General features: G+C 42.7%; 1 protein-coding gene across 1 annotated transcript in view; it reads right to left on the reverse strand.

The window, feature by feature from the left end:
• The window catches only part of rasgrf1 (Ras protein specific guanine nucleotide releasing factor 1), a 158,158-nt gene that overhangs the window by 55,176 nt on the left and 89,282 nt on the right, over positions 1–13,700 (reverse strand). Inside the window, exons 5-7 of the mRNA XM_028823351.2 lie at positions 11,270–11,523; positions 3,830–3,909; positions 1,334–1,527 (exon numbers count right to left, since the gene is read on the reverse strand). Coding sequence (XP_028679184.1) covers positions 1,334–1,527; positions 3,830–3,909; positions 11,270–11,523 — 528 coding nt within the window. The remainder of the gene's footprint in view (positions 1–1,333; positions 1,528–3,829; positions 3,910–11,269; positions 11,524–13,700) is intronic.

The following is a 13,700-nucleotide window of genomic DNA, read 5'->3' on the forward strand; positions in this document are numbered from 1 at the left end:
CCGGACAGGGTGCCAACCCACCGCAGGATACACACAAACACACACCAAGCACACACTAGGGGCAATTTAGAATCACCTAACCGGCATGTCTTTGGACTGTGGGAGGAAGCCCACGCAGACACGGGGAGAACATGCAAACTCCACGCAGGGAGGACCCGGGAAGCGAACCCAGGTCTCCTAACTGCGAGGCAGCAGCGCTACCACTGCGCCACCGTGCCGCCCGGAAGATTATCATGTTGTTTGAAAATGTGGTCTAACTTGATTTGTAACACTTTCAAAAAATGAACTTCACTAAGAGTATATACAGTATTACCTCTAAAATTTGCAGTGTATTTAAGATTAGATAGAAGACATCATTGCTGGATTAACAAAACATTTTTTTCTGACCCTCTGACAAGAACACAGACAAATATACAGTAGATGTTGTGTTGTTTTACAGGATCTTGTTATACAGTATTTGGGAATTTAAACTGGCAATAAAAAACTTTTCTTTAGTGCCATACTTTGTTAGTCCTAATATCTGGGGGGCTAATTTTGTTTGGTCTTCTTAACACATTCCAAATGAGTGGACAACCTCTTCTTGATACACTAAGTTGAAGCTGAAACAAATTTAACTCTCCATTAGTCACAGGGTATATCTTATGAAAGACTGAACAGAACAATGTGCTTTTTGTTTATTGTGTTATGAGCATTCAGAAGCCTTCTGCTCACCTCTCACCTCTGACTTACAGTCTTACCTCTGGAGTGCAATATAAATGTTCAAGTATCATTAACTCACTTCAGGTTTGAAACAGGAATTGGCATTGCAATTAATGATATGAACATTAATGATTTAGTCTTGCATTTGCTGTTTGTTTATTTGCCTATAAGCATTACTGTTTAATCTATCATTAATGTCCATGCCACATTGAATTGAATTAAGTAAGTTTGATGGAAGTGGAATGGGTGGATATTATGCTTATTATGCCAATAAAGCTGTTTTTCAATCTGATTTTGACTCTGAGAGAAAGAGAAAGAAACTTAGTTTCTTTCTTTGATGAAGATGAGGCAAAGAGTGCTAGTTTAGAGTTGGCTGAACATATTGATCAATCAGGCAATGCACTGACAATAGCCGCAATGAGATGTATGGGTCCAGAGTACTTGAATAAAGGCAATTTTCAACTAATTTCTAAAAGTGCTTCTACCTTAGTGACTTCTGTCATTTGCCTACACATGTGACATGATTACATAAAATATTAAAGCAACATAATTCCTGGAATGCCTTTTGGTGGGCTGGCATCCTTTATCAGCTGGCCAAAGGCATTTTGACTGGATGTTACTACCTGCTTCTCACCTGGAACATGGGATAAGTGAGAAAAGTTTCCAAAGTGCGTTCCTCACAGTCTGGCTTGCTCTCGTACTGTTTCAGGAGCTTGTCAAAGTCACGGTTCTGTTTGCAGTGCGCCAGGATCTGCAGGCTGTACTGGTGGTTCCTCACAAACTCCTGATAGATGTTTAGCATAGGAAGCAGGATGTCAAAGAGGTCAGCTGCCAATAAGAAGACACAGTGTCATTATGTGAGAAGTGAACTCTGGTCTCCCTACTTAGTGCAAACTGTGACTGAACTGATGCAAACATGAATTGCTGCCATTTTAACAGAACAGTTAAAAGGAGCATGTAAGTCACAAGTCTGCCTCATCTACACTTGTCATTGACAGCAAAGAGCCCAAGAATATTGCATATCTGGCAAATAAGAGCTTCAAAAGCTACATGATGGATGGAAATTAAAAGTATTGACCATGTAACAGCAGGAGGTGCCCAAGAGATCAAATAATCCATCCATTTTCCAACCCGCTGAATCCGAACACAGGGTCACGGGGGTCTGCTGGAGCCAATCCCAGCCAACACAGGGCAGGAACCAATCCCGGGCAGGGTGCCAACCCACCGCAGGACACACAAACACACCCACACACCAAGGCCAATTTAGAATCGCCAATCCACCTAACCTGCATGTCTTTGGACTGTGGGAGGAAACCGGAGCGCCCGGAGGAAACCCATGCAGACACGGGGAGAACATGCAAACTCCACGCAAGGAGGACCTGGGAAGCGAACCCAGGTCCCCAGGTCTCCCAACTGCGAGGCAGCAGCGCTACCCACTGTGCCACCGTGCCGTCCGAGATCAAATAATAAAAAAAGTATTTATTGCTGTATATGAAACAATTTAGGGAAGGATAAATAATGGATAACATTAATTATAAGGAAAACGACCAAAGGAAAATACAACCTTTCTTTGTCACTAAGCAGTGATGGAGTGAACACCCCTCAACTTACCTAAATGGCACCCCTCTGTGTTCAGGGTGCATGCCCCGTAGTTTACCCAAACAGCACACCTTGCATGATGGTGCCCTAGGTGGTCAACTTTCAGTTGAACATCTCTACCTTCCTGTCACTGGTTTGAGTTGTTTTTGCCATCTTCTATTTGGAAGTTTTTCCCTTGCTGTTCTCTGTGGCCCCTAAAAAGTGTTCTAGAAGTATCTTGTTGGATGCCTTCCAAGTCAATATTCTCTCTCTCTCCCTACAGAGGCAGTCCTGGCTGCTGTCCTTCCAGGGCATCATACTTGACAGGGTCTATCATTTCTTAAGAGGCCAACTTCCCATACTGTAATGTCAAGCCTTCTGCTTTCTCTGTGCCAGTGTGTGCCTCTGTCTTCCTCTCTCCCTCTGTTTTCTGATGGCTTATAGCAGGACTTCCATTCAGCCCTATGCCACTTTACTAATACCTATGCGCTGACACTCTTTAGCCAGCCAGACAACTCTTCACAACTATTTTATCAAAGTGTCCAGATTATATAGGCATTGACCAATTCCTTTCTGCCTGTAATTGTTTGTGGGGTAGTCCATGTTGTCACAGGTAGTCCAGAGTGCCAGAAGAAGAGACCATTGGTAGTTTATTGAGTATTGAGTATTTTGTACATTGGTATTATTTTTTTCAGTAATGCAAGGGTACATGTGAATATGAAAATTGTCTTTTACTAGGCATTGTCTCTTATGTAATGGACAACTAGATTTGCATTTCTTGGTTTGAAATAGTGCATTTGAATATAACTATGCAATGGGGCAATGGGTGAAAGATGAAACATGAGAAATGTGACCAATTAATGCAGTAGTCAAAATCCATTGTTCCAAGTTTTTTTTTATTTCCGAGGTTGTGCACGGGCCCACATTGGGTTACTGGCATACGAGTAGAGGCAGGTGCAATACCATAGAGTTCCTAAAGTGCAATATATCCAACAGCTACTATTTGTTAATTGAATATTGTCAGTGTGACAGCATTGTGATTTGAAATTTAGGTCATGAACAGTGATAGGTGAAATAATGTAAGTGCACATACGAACTGTGAACCTGGCTTGTAGAAATTCACTTTGAACTGGACGATTTTCATAGTATTCCACTGGCTTGATCTGAAAATGTGGCCTGCCAGTAATGGCAAGGAATACATGAAACACTGATTTTGTAGACAAAATGTCTTTAATTAAATCTTCTGCAGTTGGGGATTTATTGAAGCGAATTCTGAATTGGAAAGTTAATTTGTGTGTACAGATGTGTGCATTGTCCATCTGTATAAATTAAATTTGAAATACTGAGTGCTTGTATTTGTGGTTTTTCAGCTTTTATGTTTTGTAACTTGATATACTACTCTCTTGTGCCTCTGAAGTCTGTAGCACAGTTATAATTTGATGTAATGCTTTGTCTTGACCCAGAAAGGAAGCAGGCCAGTATCACCTACTAAGTGTCTGATGAGTCTGGAGTGCCGCCACAACGTGGATTGGGAAGTGGTGTGATATCTTACCTAAGACCAGTGTGGGCCAACTGGCAATTCTTGCTTTCAGACCTTGGTAGAATATTTGATGCAAAAACATGATTGTTTCACTGAAAAAAAAACACAGGAAAAGATTAAACAGAACAATAGAAATAGGTAGATTTTTTGTTTTTTTCGTGGAGATTCCTTGTTCATAGATAGTAGGAACACCACTCCCAACGATTTGCTCTCAGCTCAAGCAGTGAACCACAGATTACAGTAGGAGCTTTTCATTTTACAGAAATTAGTAAACTTACAATGAGATCCCATGCAATAGAACATAGTTTTCAGTTGATATTGCTGAATCATTGAGGTAATTTGTCACCTGGTAAGAATGGTCTAAGCTAACAAATATTCAGAACTTTCACTAACTTAAAGCTAGTAGAGATAAATACTTGGGTCACACCTGATGAACGTTATTAGGCTTATAGACTCTCAGGTCTCAGCATTCTATATGACTCAGAATTTGAAAAAAAATCAATTTTACAAAAGAAATATGTTTCAACTCACAGAGAAAATCTAAATTTCAAAACGGAATATTAATTCTCAGTGTCAGATTCTCATTTTACAGGGTATGACACTGATATTACTGGAAACACTGTTGGAATACTTTGGAATTAAATGACTGTTTTCCAGACTATAACTTACAGTAGTAGGCTATAAGCTTGCAAAAAAAAAATTCTAGTATTGCTATGTGATTGTCAGTCATAATTTTAGCTTAGACAAACAAAAATCCATCTTTTCTTAGGGAGATTCATGGCATACATTAAGAATAGTATCTAACTAACAGAAATTTTATGCAAAGATTTCTGAACTACATTGAGTGTTTTATAGGTAGTTGAGTTTCTATTCTTAAAGTCACAGGTGTATTATATAGGGATATTCCCATGTTACAAACAATTAACAGAGAAAATCCCATTTCACTTAAGACATTCACTGTTCACAATGAGAGATTCCTTTTTCACAGAGAATGATTCAAAACTCACAGAGGATAGCCCAGCACATCAACCACAATGGGAGTTTTCTGTGGAGGAGAGTTTGTGATCTCAGAGATAGACTTCATATTCTCTGTCCAATTCCTCACTCACACAGTGGGGTGATTCATGGGAATTATTGCAGTTTACAGTCTAACTCAAAATTCCCTTATGAAAATTCAGAGCATTCAATATCAAATTCCTGTTTTACAGACAGGATACAATAAAGACACAGTGGTTACAACTAGTACATTACAACTCCTGAGTTTGAATCCTGAATCAGTTATCTGTGAGGTTGCGTGTAATCTTTGTGCTTAAACAGTGTTTTCTCTAGATACTCTGGCTTCTCCTCAGTATCACAAGGCCATAAAGATGTGTTTGTTAATGACTTTAAATTGGTTTTGCATCAGTGAATATAGATGTGTGTGTCAGTGTGCCTTATGATAGAATGGCACCCTATCCAAGGTTTGTTCTTGGCTGGTGACCAGGGCCCTGAGCAGGGCAAAGCTGTAGATAGATAGATAGATAGATAGATAGATAGATAGATAGATAGATAGATAGATAGATAGATAGATAGATAGATAGATAGATAGATAGATAGATAGTGTGGACAAGAGAGGGCACTCCAGCTCCCCAAACACTCAACACAAACAGGTTTGGACACAAGTATAAAAATAGAGAGAGTTTTTATTGTGGGAAACTCTAGTTAGGCAAGCGTTTCCCACATCTGCCAGGATAAAACAGACATACAGACAGATAGATAGATAGATAGATAGATAGATAGATAGATAGATAGATAGATAGATAGATAGATAGATAGATAGATAGATAGATAGATAGATAGATAGATAGATAGATAGATAGATAGATAATTTTCAATTCAATGAGAATTTCTCATTTAATAAAGAGGTATTCTCAGGTCATTGAATAAATCTAATTCCAAAACTGAGTTAAAACATTTACAGAGGAATTCCCACTCCCATCTTGGATTTACTGTATGGTTTAATATTGGAAAGTCTCAAGGTTACAGAAAAGGTTATATATCTGATAGAGAGACAGGCTTCTTGCTTCAGTTTTTTTTTGTTAGTCAGCATCTAGGGCCCAGCTTTCCAAAGTAGATTTTGCCACACCTTGGGGTCTTCCAATACAGGTTGAGGGATTTGCAAAGGTACTGCTCTAAATTGTGTTAAACATTTAATTACAATTTTACCTTTCAGTATAGAACAAATAATTTTGCCTTAGTGCTGTCAAATTAGCATAAAAAGAAGAGGGACGCCTCACGCCTGGACAAACTGTTGAGGAAGGCAGGCTCTATTGTAGGCACAGAGCTGGACAGTTTGACATCTGTGGCAGAGTGATGGGCGCTGAGGAGACTCCTGTCAATCATGGAGAATCCACTGCATCCACTAAGCAGTATCATCTCCAGACAGAGGAGCAGCTTCAGCGACAGACTGCTGTTAATGTCCTGCTCCACTGACAGACTGAGGAGATCGTTCCTCCCCCACACTATGCGACTCTTCAATTCCACCCGGGGGAGGTAAACGTTAACATTATTCAAAGTTATTGTCTGTCTGTATACCTGCATTGTTATCACTCTTTAATTTAATATTTTCTTTATCAGTATGCTGCTGCTGGAGTATGTGAATTTCCATCCATCCATCCATTTTCCAACCCGCTGAATCCGAACATAGGGTCACGGGGGTCTGCTGGAGCCAATCCCAGCCAACACAGGGCACAAGGCAGGAACCAATCCCGGGCAGGGTGCCAACCCACCGCAGGACACACACAAACACACCCACACATCAAGCACACACTAGGGCCAATTTAGAATCGCCAATCCACCTAACCTGCATGTCTTTGGACTGTGGGAGGAAACCGGAGCACCCAGAGGAAACCCACGCAGACACGGGGAGAACATGCAAACTCCACGCAGGGAGGACCCGGGAAGCGAACCCAGGTCCCCAGATCTCCCAACTGCGAGGCAGCAGCGCTACCCACTGCGCCACCGTGCCGCCCTATGTGAATTTCCCCTTGGGATTAATAAAGTATCTATCTATCTATCTATCTATCTATCTATCTATCTATCTATCTATCTATCTATCTATCTAAAATCAAGTGTTGAACACTCATATAAAAATTAGTATATACAAGAATATCGTATCTTAGTTATTCTAGGTCCTGCATGTACATATATACCATATGTGCTTTTTATTCTGTATTTCCTATTATTAATATTTAAACTTTTTAGATTTTGGTGTTCTGTAAACTTGTGAGAATGACTTCTATGCAACTTTATAAAATTAGCTGGTGAAAACTGCAGCCTTTAAACAAATATGACAGTTTAAAATGCAGCTTTTCACAATCTGGGATTCTCTGTTTACATCAAGTAACGTAATCAAAGAGAAATTGGAATGGCGCACAGTTCTCACAAAAAAAAAAGGACAAAATTGATCATGATTGCTCAAACATGGTAAACACAGTAAAAAACAAATGCAACTAGTGGAACAGTTAAGTGTGTCACTCTGATTAAGAGGGACCCAATCCTACTTGATACCCTGTAGTTATTGCTAGTTGAGTCCTGCAGGCAGGAGCAGGTAGGTGTAACTAAACTAAACTCTATTTCTATTTTTCTCTTTTTACAGTTACAGGAAAAATATAATAGAGATGACCTTAATATTGATTTTTCATTGAGCCTTTAATTTAGACATTGTGTGTCAAGCCAGTAGCTACCTAAGAAGTAGTGTTAGCTCTGCGTTGACCGAGGTAGCAAAATGAGCATTGTTGACATTGAAAAGGCTTTTTAATATTGTCTTTAAAGCTGTTGTAATAACAAAAGGAAAATATTGAACTGTAAAAAACAATTAAAGGTGGGTAGTTTACTCATGCAGAATGAAGAAATTAGTGTTTTTTTATCTCATACTTGACCCTACATCAAAGAAGTCTGTGACATGTGGGTCACAAACTGTAAGAAATTCTTCATTAAAAATTTGTTTGTAAATGTACACGTAGCTACTTTTTTCTCTACTCTGCATCTTAAATTTAGCTTTAGATGTCAGTATCCATTCATCCATCCATCCATTGTCTCCCGCTTATCCGAGGTCGGGTCGCGGGGGCAGCAGCTTGAGCAGAGATGCCCAGACTTCCCTCTCCCCGGCCACTTCTTCTAGCTCTTCCGGGAGAATCCCAAGGCGTTCCCAGGCCAGTTGAGAGACATAGTCCCTCCAGCGTGTCCTGGGTCTTCCCCGGGGCCTCCTCCCGGTTGGACGTGCCTGGAACACCTCACCAGGGAGGCGTCCAGGAGGCATCCTGATCAGATGCCCGAGCCACCTCATCTGACTCCTCTCGATGCGGAGGAGCAGCGGCTCTACTCTGAGCCCCTCCCGGATGACTGAGCTTCTCACCCTATCTTTAAGGGAAAGCCCAGACACCCTGCGGAGGAAACTCATTTCAGCCGCTTGTATTCGCGATCTCGTTCTTTCGGTCACTACCCATAGCTCATGACCATGGGTGAGGGTAGGAACATAGATCGACTGGTAAATTGAGAGCTTCGCCTTGCGGCTCAGCTCCTTTTTCACCACGACAGACCGATGCAACGCCCGCATTACTGCGGATGCCGCACCGATCCGCCTGTTGATCTCACGCTCCATTCTTCCCTCACTCGTGAACAAGACCCCGAGATACTTGAACTCCTCCACTTGGGGCAGGATCTCGCTACCAACCCTGAGAGGGCACTCCACCCTTTTCCGGTTGAGGACCATGGTCTCGGATTTGGAGGTGCTGATTCTCATCCCAGCCGCTTCACACTCGGCTGCGAACCGATCCAGAGAGAGCTGAAGATCACGGCCTGATGAAGCAAACAGGACAACATCATCTGCAAAAAGCAGTGACCCAATCCTGAGCCCACCAAACCGGACCCCCTCAACACCCTGGCTGCGCCTAGAAATTCTGTCCATAAAAGTTATGAACAGAATCGGTGACAAAGGGCAGCCCTGGCGGAGTCCAACTCTCACTGGAAACGGGTTCGACTTACTGCCGGCAATGCGGACCAAGCTCTGGCACTGATCGTACAGGGACTGAACAGCCCTTATCAGGGGGGCCGGTACCCCATACTCTCGGAGTACCCCCCACAGGATTCCCCGAGGGACATGGTCGAATGCCTTTTCTAAGTCCACAAAACACATGTAGACTGGTTGGGCAAACTCCCATGCACCCTCCAGGACCCTGCTAAGGGTATAGAGCTGGTCCACTGTTCCGCGACCAGGACGAAAACCACACTGTTCCTCCTGAATCCGAGGCTCGACTATCCGACGGACCCTCCTCTCCAGGACCCCTGAATAGACTTTTCCAGGGAGGCTGAGGAGTGTGATCCCTCTGTAGTTGGAACACACCCTCCGATCCCCCTTCTTAAAGAGGGGGACCACCACCCCGGTCTGCCAATCCAGAGGCACTGTCCCTGATGTCCATGCGATGTTGCAGAGGCGTGTCAGCCAAGACAGTCCTACAACATCCAGAGCCTTGAGGAACTCCGGGCATATCTCATCCACCCCCGGGGCCCTGCCACCAAGGAGTTTTTTGACCACCTCGGTGACCTCAGTCCCAGAGATGGGGGAGCCCACCTCTGAGTCCCCAGGCTCTGCTTCCTCATTGGAAGGCATGTTAATGGGATTGAGGAGGTCTTCGAAGTATTCCCCCCACCGACCCACAACGTCCCGAGTCGAGGTCAGCAGCGCACCATCCCCACCATATACAGTGTTGACACTGCACTGCTTCCCCTTCCTGAGACGCCGGATGGTGGACCAGAATCTCCTCGAAGCCGTCCGAAAGTCATTCTCCATGGCCTCCCCAAACTCCTCCCACACCCGAGTTTTTGCCTCAGCAACCACCAAAGCCGCATTCCGCTTGGCCTGCCGGTACCTATCAGCTGCCTCCGGGGTCCCACAGGACAAAAGGGTCCTGTAGGACTCCTTCTTCAGCTTGACGGCATCCTTCACCGCCGGTGTCCACCAGCGGGTTCGGGGATTGCCGCCACGACAGGCACCGACCACCTTACGGCCACAGCTCCGGTCAGCTGCCTCAACAATAGAGGCACGGAACATGGCCCATTCGGACTCAATGTCCCCCACCTCCCTCGGGATGTGGTCGAAGTTCTGCCGGAGGTGGGAGTTGAAGCTACTTCTGACAGGGGGCTCTGCCAGACGTTCCCAGCAGACCCTCACAACACGTTTGGGCCTACCACGCCTGACCGGCATCCTCCCCCACCATCGAAGCCAACTCACCACCAGGTGGTGATCAGTTGACAGCTCCGCCCCTCTCTTCACCCGAGTGTCCAAGACATGTGGCCGCAAGTCCGACGACACGACCACAAAGTCGATCATCGAACTGAGGCCTAGGGTGTCCTGGTGCCAAGTGCACATATGAACACCCCTATGCTTGAACATGGTGTTCGTTATGGACAATCCGTGACGAGCACAGAAGTCCAATAACAAAACACCGATGTCAGTATACAGGCCTAATACACTGGGGCGACAAGTAGAAATTTGGAAGAACTTGGAAAAGTTTGGAAACCACTGTTACCTGTAGGCGTTCTGTTCTACATGGGTTAGGGATTTGAGTTTTATGAACCAAATAATACCCAATAAAACAAAGACATCTTAACATGGAACGTTACTTCTTTGGTATATTCCACATGGAGTTTTCCATTTTTGGCACCAGGAACGTTCTTAGGCATACGTGAAGTACACATTCGCATAGGGCCCCAACCATGAGGGGGACCCCGGCCCGGCCCCGACTTACAATTTTTTTTTTTTTTGTTGTTGGGCTATGGGCCTGGGGCCACTGTCATGCCCCTGGCACTGCAGCCATCTGTGCCAGTCCCAGGAAATTCAGTTCAGTGCATCTCTTAGTCTTATTAACAATGGTAATTTATTATCCTAATTGCAATCTTCACCTAAATCCCTAATAATATTTTCATGCTGTCGTAACTTTGCCAAATGCACTATAGCAAACGTTAATTTTAGAGATTCGTTTCGGATTCATTCGGAGAGATCCCCATAAAACCATGAAATATCCCTATATTACCATCCTTTACCAGATCCAGAATAAAATCAATATTTTACCACTCTGCATACACACAAGCGTACATGTAGGCCTACTGGTCAACTAAGGCCTTTTCCGGACGTTTTATTAGAACACCTTCCTGAGCTACTAGGGGTCAGCCCCCCCGGACCCCTCCCCATATGGGGCCTGCACATCCAGGGCCTGCACATTTCTGAACCACGTAGGGCCCCCAAACTGCTAAAAACGGCCCTGTTGGTTTATTCCAGAGTCTTTGTGACCTTCTCCTGGAAAAAGTAAGTTCAGAAAATGCATGGGAGAACTGTCTAAGGTATAAGATTTTAAGATAAATGAATCTGCAATGCATTAAATGTGTGACCTTAAATCATCTTCAGCTGTTTACCTGTTCAAAAAGATGCTGCTGACGTCATCATGCGTAATGGGTGGCTTTTTGGAGCTGGCGGCCATGCGCAGTGGCCTTAGGAAGTTATTGACTAGAATGTGAAGCTGCTGTACATACTCAGCTTCAGCCTCCAGCATGCTGAACACCACCTGATTTCTCTTCCTCATGCTTTCAGCATGTGGGGAGCGGATATAGTCCTGAATGATGGTTTTCCACTTTCTTCGGCACATCCAGCCTCGTAGAAAGCTTTGAACCTATAGGAAAATGGCACAAAATAAGCATTTGTGAAACAAGGTACAAATGGTGATATAACAACTGTAAGATCCTCTTTCTAAAATCACAGGTGTGGTTCAGTAAGAACGAGGCAGAAATGTTTGTGGTGCAAAAAAGTGATGTTTTATAATTCTAATACTATTGCAGGTTGCACAGAACATGCTTAGATGCATTTTTAAAGCTTGTACACGAAACTTAAACAATTTTGGACTCCAGCTCTACTTGGTCAGTAAGGTGTGCCTGAAAAATGACACCACGTCTGAGAACTGGTTCCCTAGTTTTGTTATTTTTGTGGGAGATTTGTATTTACTGTACTGTACATATAGGCTGCTCAAAAAATTATGGGAACACTTGAATCACACATTGGATCACGATGAATGAAATGTTCTAGTAGAAAATCTTTACTGAGCAAAACTGTGTAATTTGTTGAGAACAAAATGATGTAACAATTGTCGTTGGAAACCAAAATCACCAATCGATTGAGGGCTGGATTCAACATCACACCAAAAATCAAAGTCAAAAGTTGAAATCACAAGTTGATCCAGCTTGCATAAATTTCATCATGGTAACTCATAATATGACTCAGATGTGTGTATGACCCCCATGTGCCTGTATGCACTCTCAACAATGTTTGGGCATGTTCTTGATAAGACAGTGGATGGTGTCCTGGGGGAATCTCCTCCTAGATCTGGATCAGGGCATCAGTGAGCTCCTGAACAGTCTGTCGTGCTATGTGGCAACATCAAATGCACCAATACATAATGATAAAAAGGTTCTCAATTGGATTCAGGTATGGGAAACGTGTAGGCCAGTCAAGGGCATCAATCCCCTTTGTCATCCAGGAAATGCCCACACACTCTAGCCACATGAGGTAAGAAATTCAAGATGATACTTTTAATTTGCAGCAACCATAGCAGTCATAATATTGGAGTTATTGACCTTAAAGCCAACGGTAAAGCGAAAATTGCTACTGAAAACTTGTAGTGGAATTCACTCTGCCAGATTTGTTGGATGATGACATCTTCACCCTGGTCATGAAAACCAAAGCTCTGCTATGTCTTCATATACTGGATATTTGGAAACAAAATAAATGCTTGTTTTTTTTAGTAAAATACATACATAGCTTGGCCAAGAATTGATTCAATGCACATAATTTATGAACGTCATATTTTGTTGTTGCTTTTTTCTGTTATTAAGATTTATATGAAGGTCTGGTACTGTTCAGTGTCAAGAATATTGTAGATATAGACCCAGAACATCTAAAAATGTAACTGATGTAAAACTTTTTTTATGTCAATCCTTCATTTTATTACCATATTTACAGTATACGGATGTATATATCATGGATATCAGACAGGCAAATATAATACACCCTATTGTATACTGAGTACTTGTTATTCTGTACATGACCTTTATATATATGTTAGGTTTGAATACACAATGGGAGGTCTGAAAATTGAGAGTACACCATATGAGAAGGATTTAGGAGTCATAGTGGACTCTACGCTATCAACCTTCAGACAGTGTTCAGAAGCCATTAAGAAGGCAAACAGAATGTTAGGTTATATAGAGGCTTGATGTGTGGAGTACAAGTCACAGGAGGTTATGCTCAAGCTTTATAATGCACTGGTGAGGCCTCATCTGGAGTACGACTAGGCTCATTCTAGGGATACAGGAGATGAATTATGAAGAAAGATTAAAAGAGTTGAGCCTTTTCAGTTTAAGCAAAAGAAGATTAAGAGATTAAGAGGTGTTCAAAATTATGAAGGGAATTAGTACAGTGGATCAAGACTGTTACTTTAAAATGAGTTCATCAAGAACATGGGGACACAGTTGGACATTTGTTAAGAGTACATTTCACACAAACATTAGGAAGTTTTTCTTTACACAGAGAACCACGGACACTTGAAGTAAGCTACTAAGTAGCATGATAGACAGTAGGACTTTAGGGACTTTCAAAACTCGACTTGATGTTTTTTAGAAGAATTAAGTGGATAGGACTGTTGATCCTTGTTGGACTGAATGATCTGTTCTCATCTAGATTGTAATGTAATGTACACTTATGTATTTGTGAGTGGTAGTGTTACAATGTGAGGTTCAATGCCTCCGCCACTCTGAACTAAACAAAGAAAAGACTTCAGCTGGTCTTGACTGGTCT

The sequence above is a fragment of the Erpetoichthys calabaricus genome, chromosome 17, assembly GCF_900747795.2.
Source record: "Erpetoichthys calabaricus chromosome 17, fErpCal1.3, whole genome shotgun sequence".
In the NCBI taxonomy this organism is placed as follows: domain Eukaryota; kingdom Metazoa; phylum Chordata; class Cladistia; order Polypteriformes; family Polypteridae; genus Erpetoichthys; species Erpetoichthys calabaricus.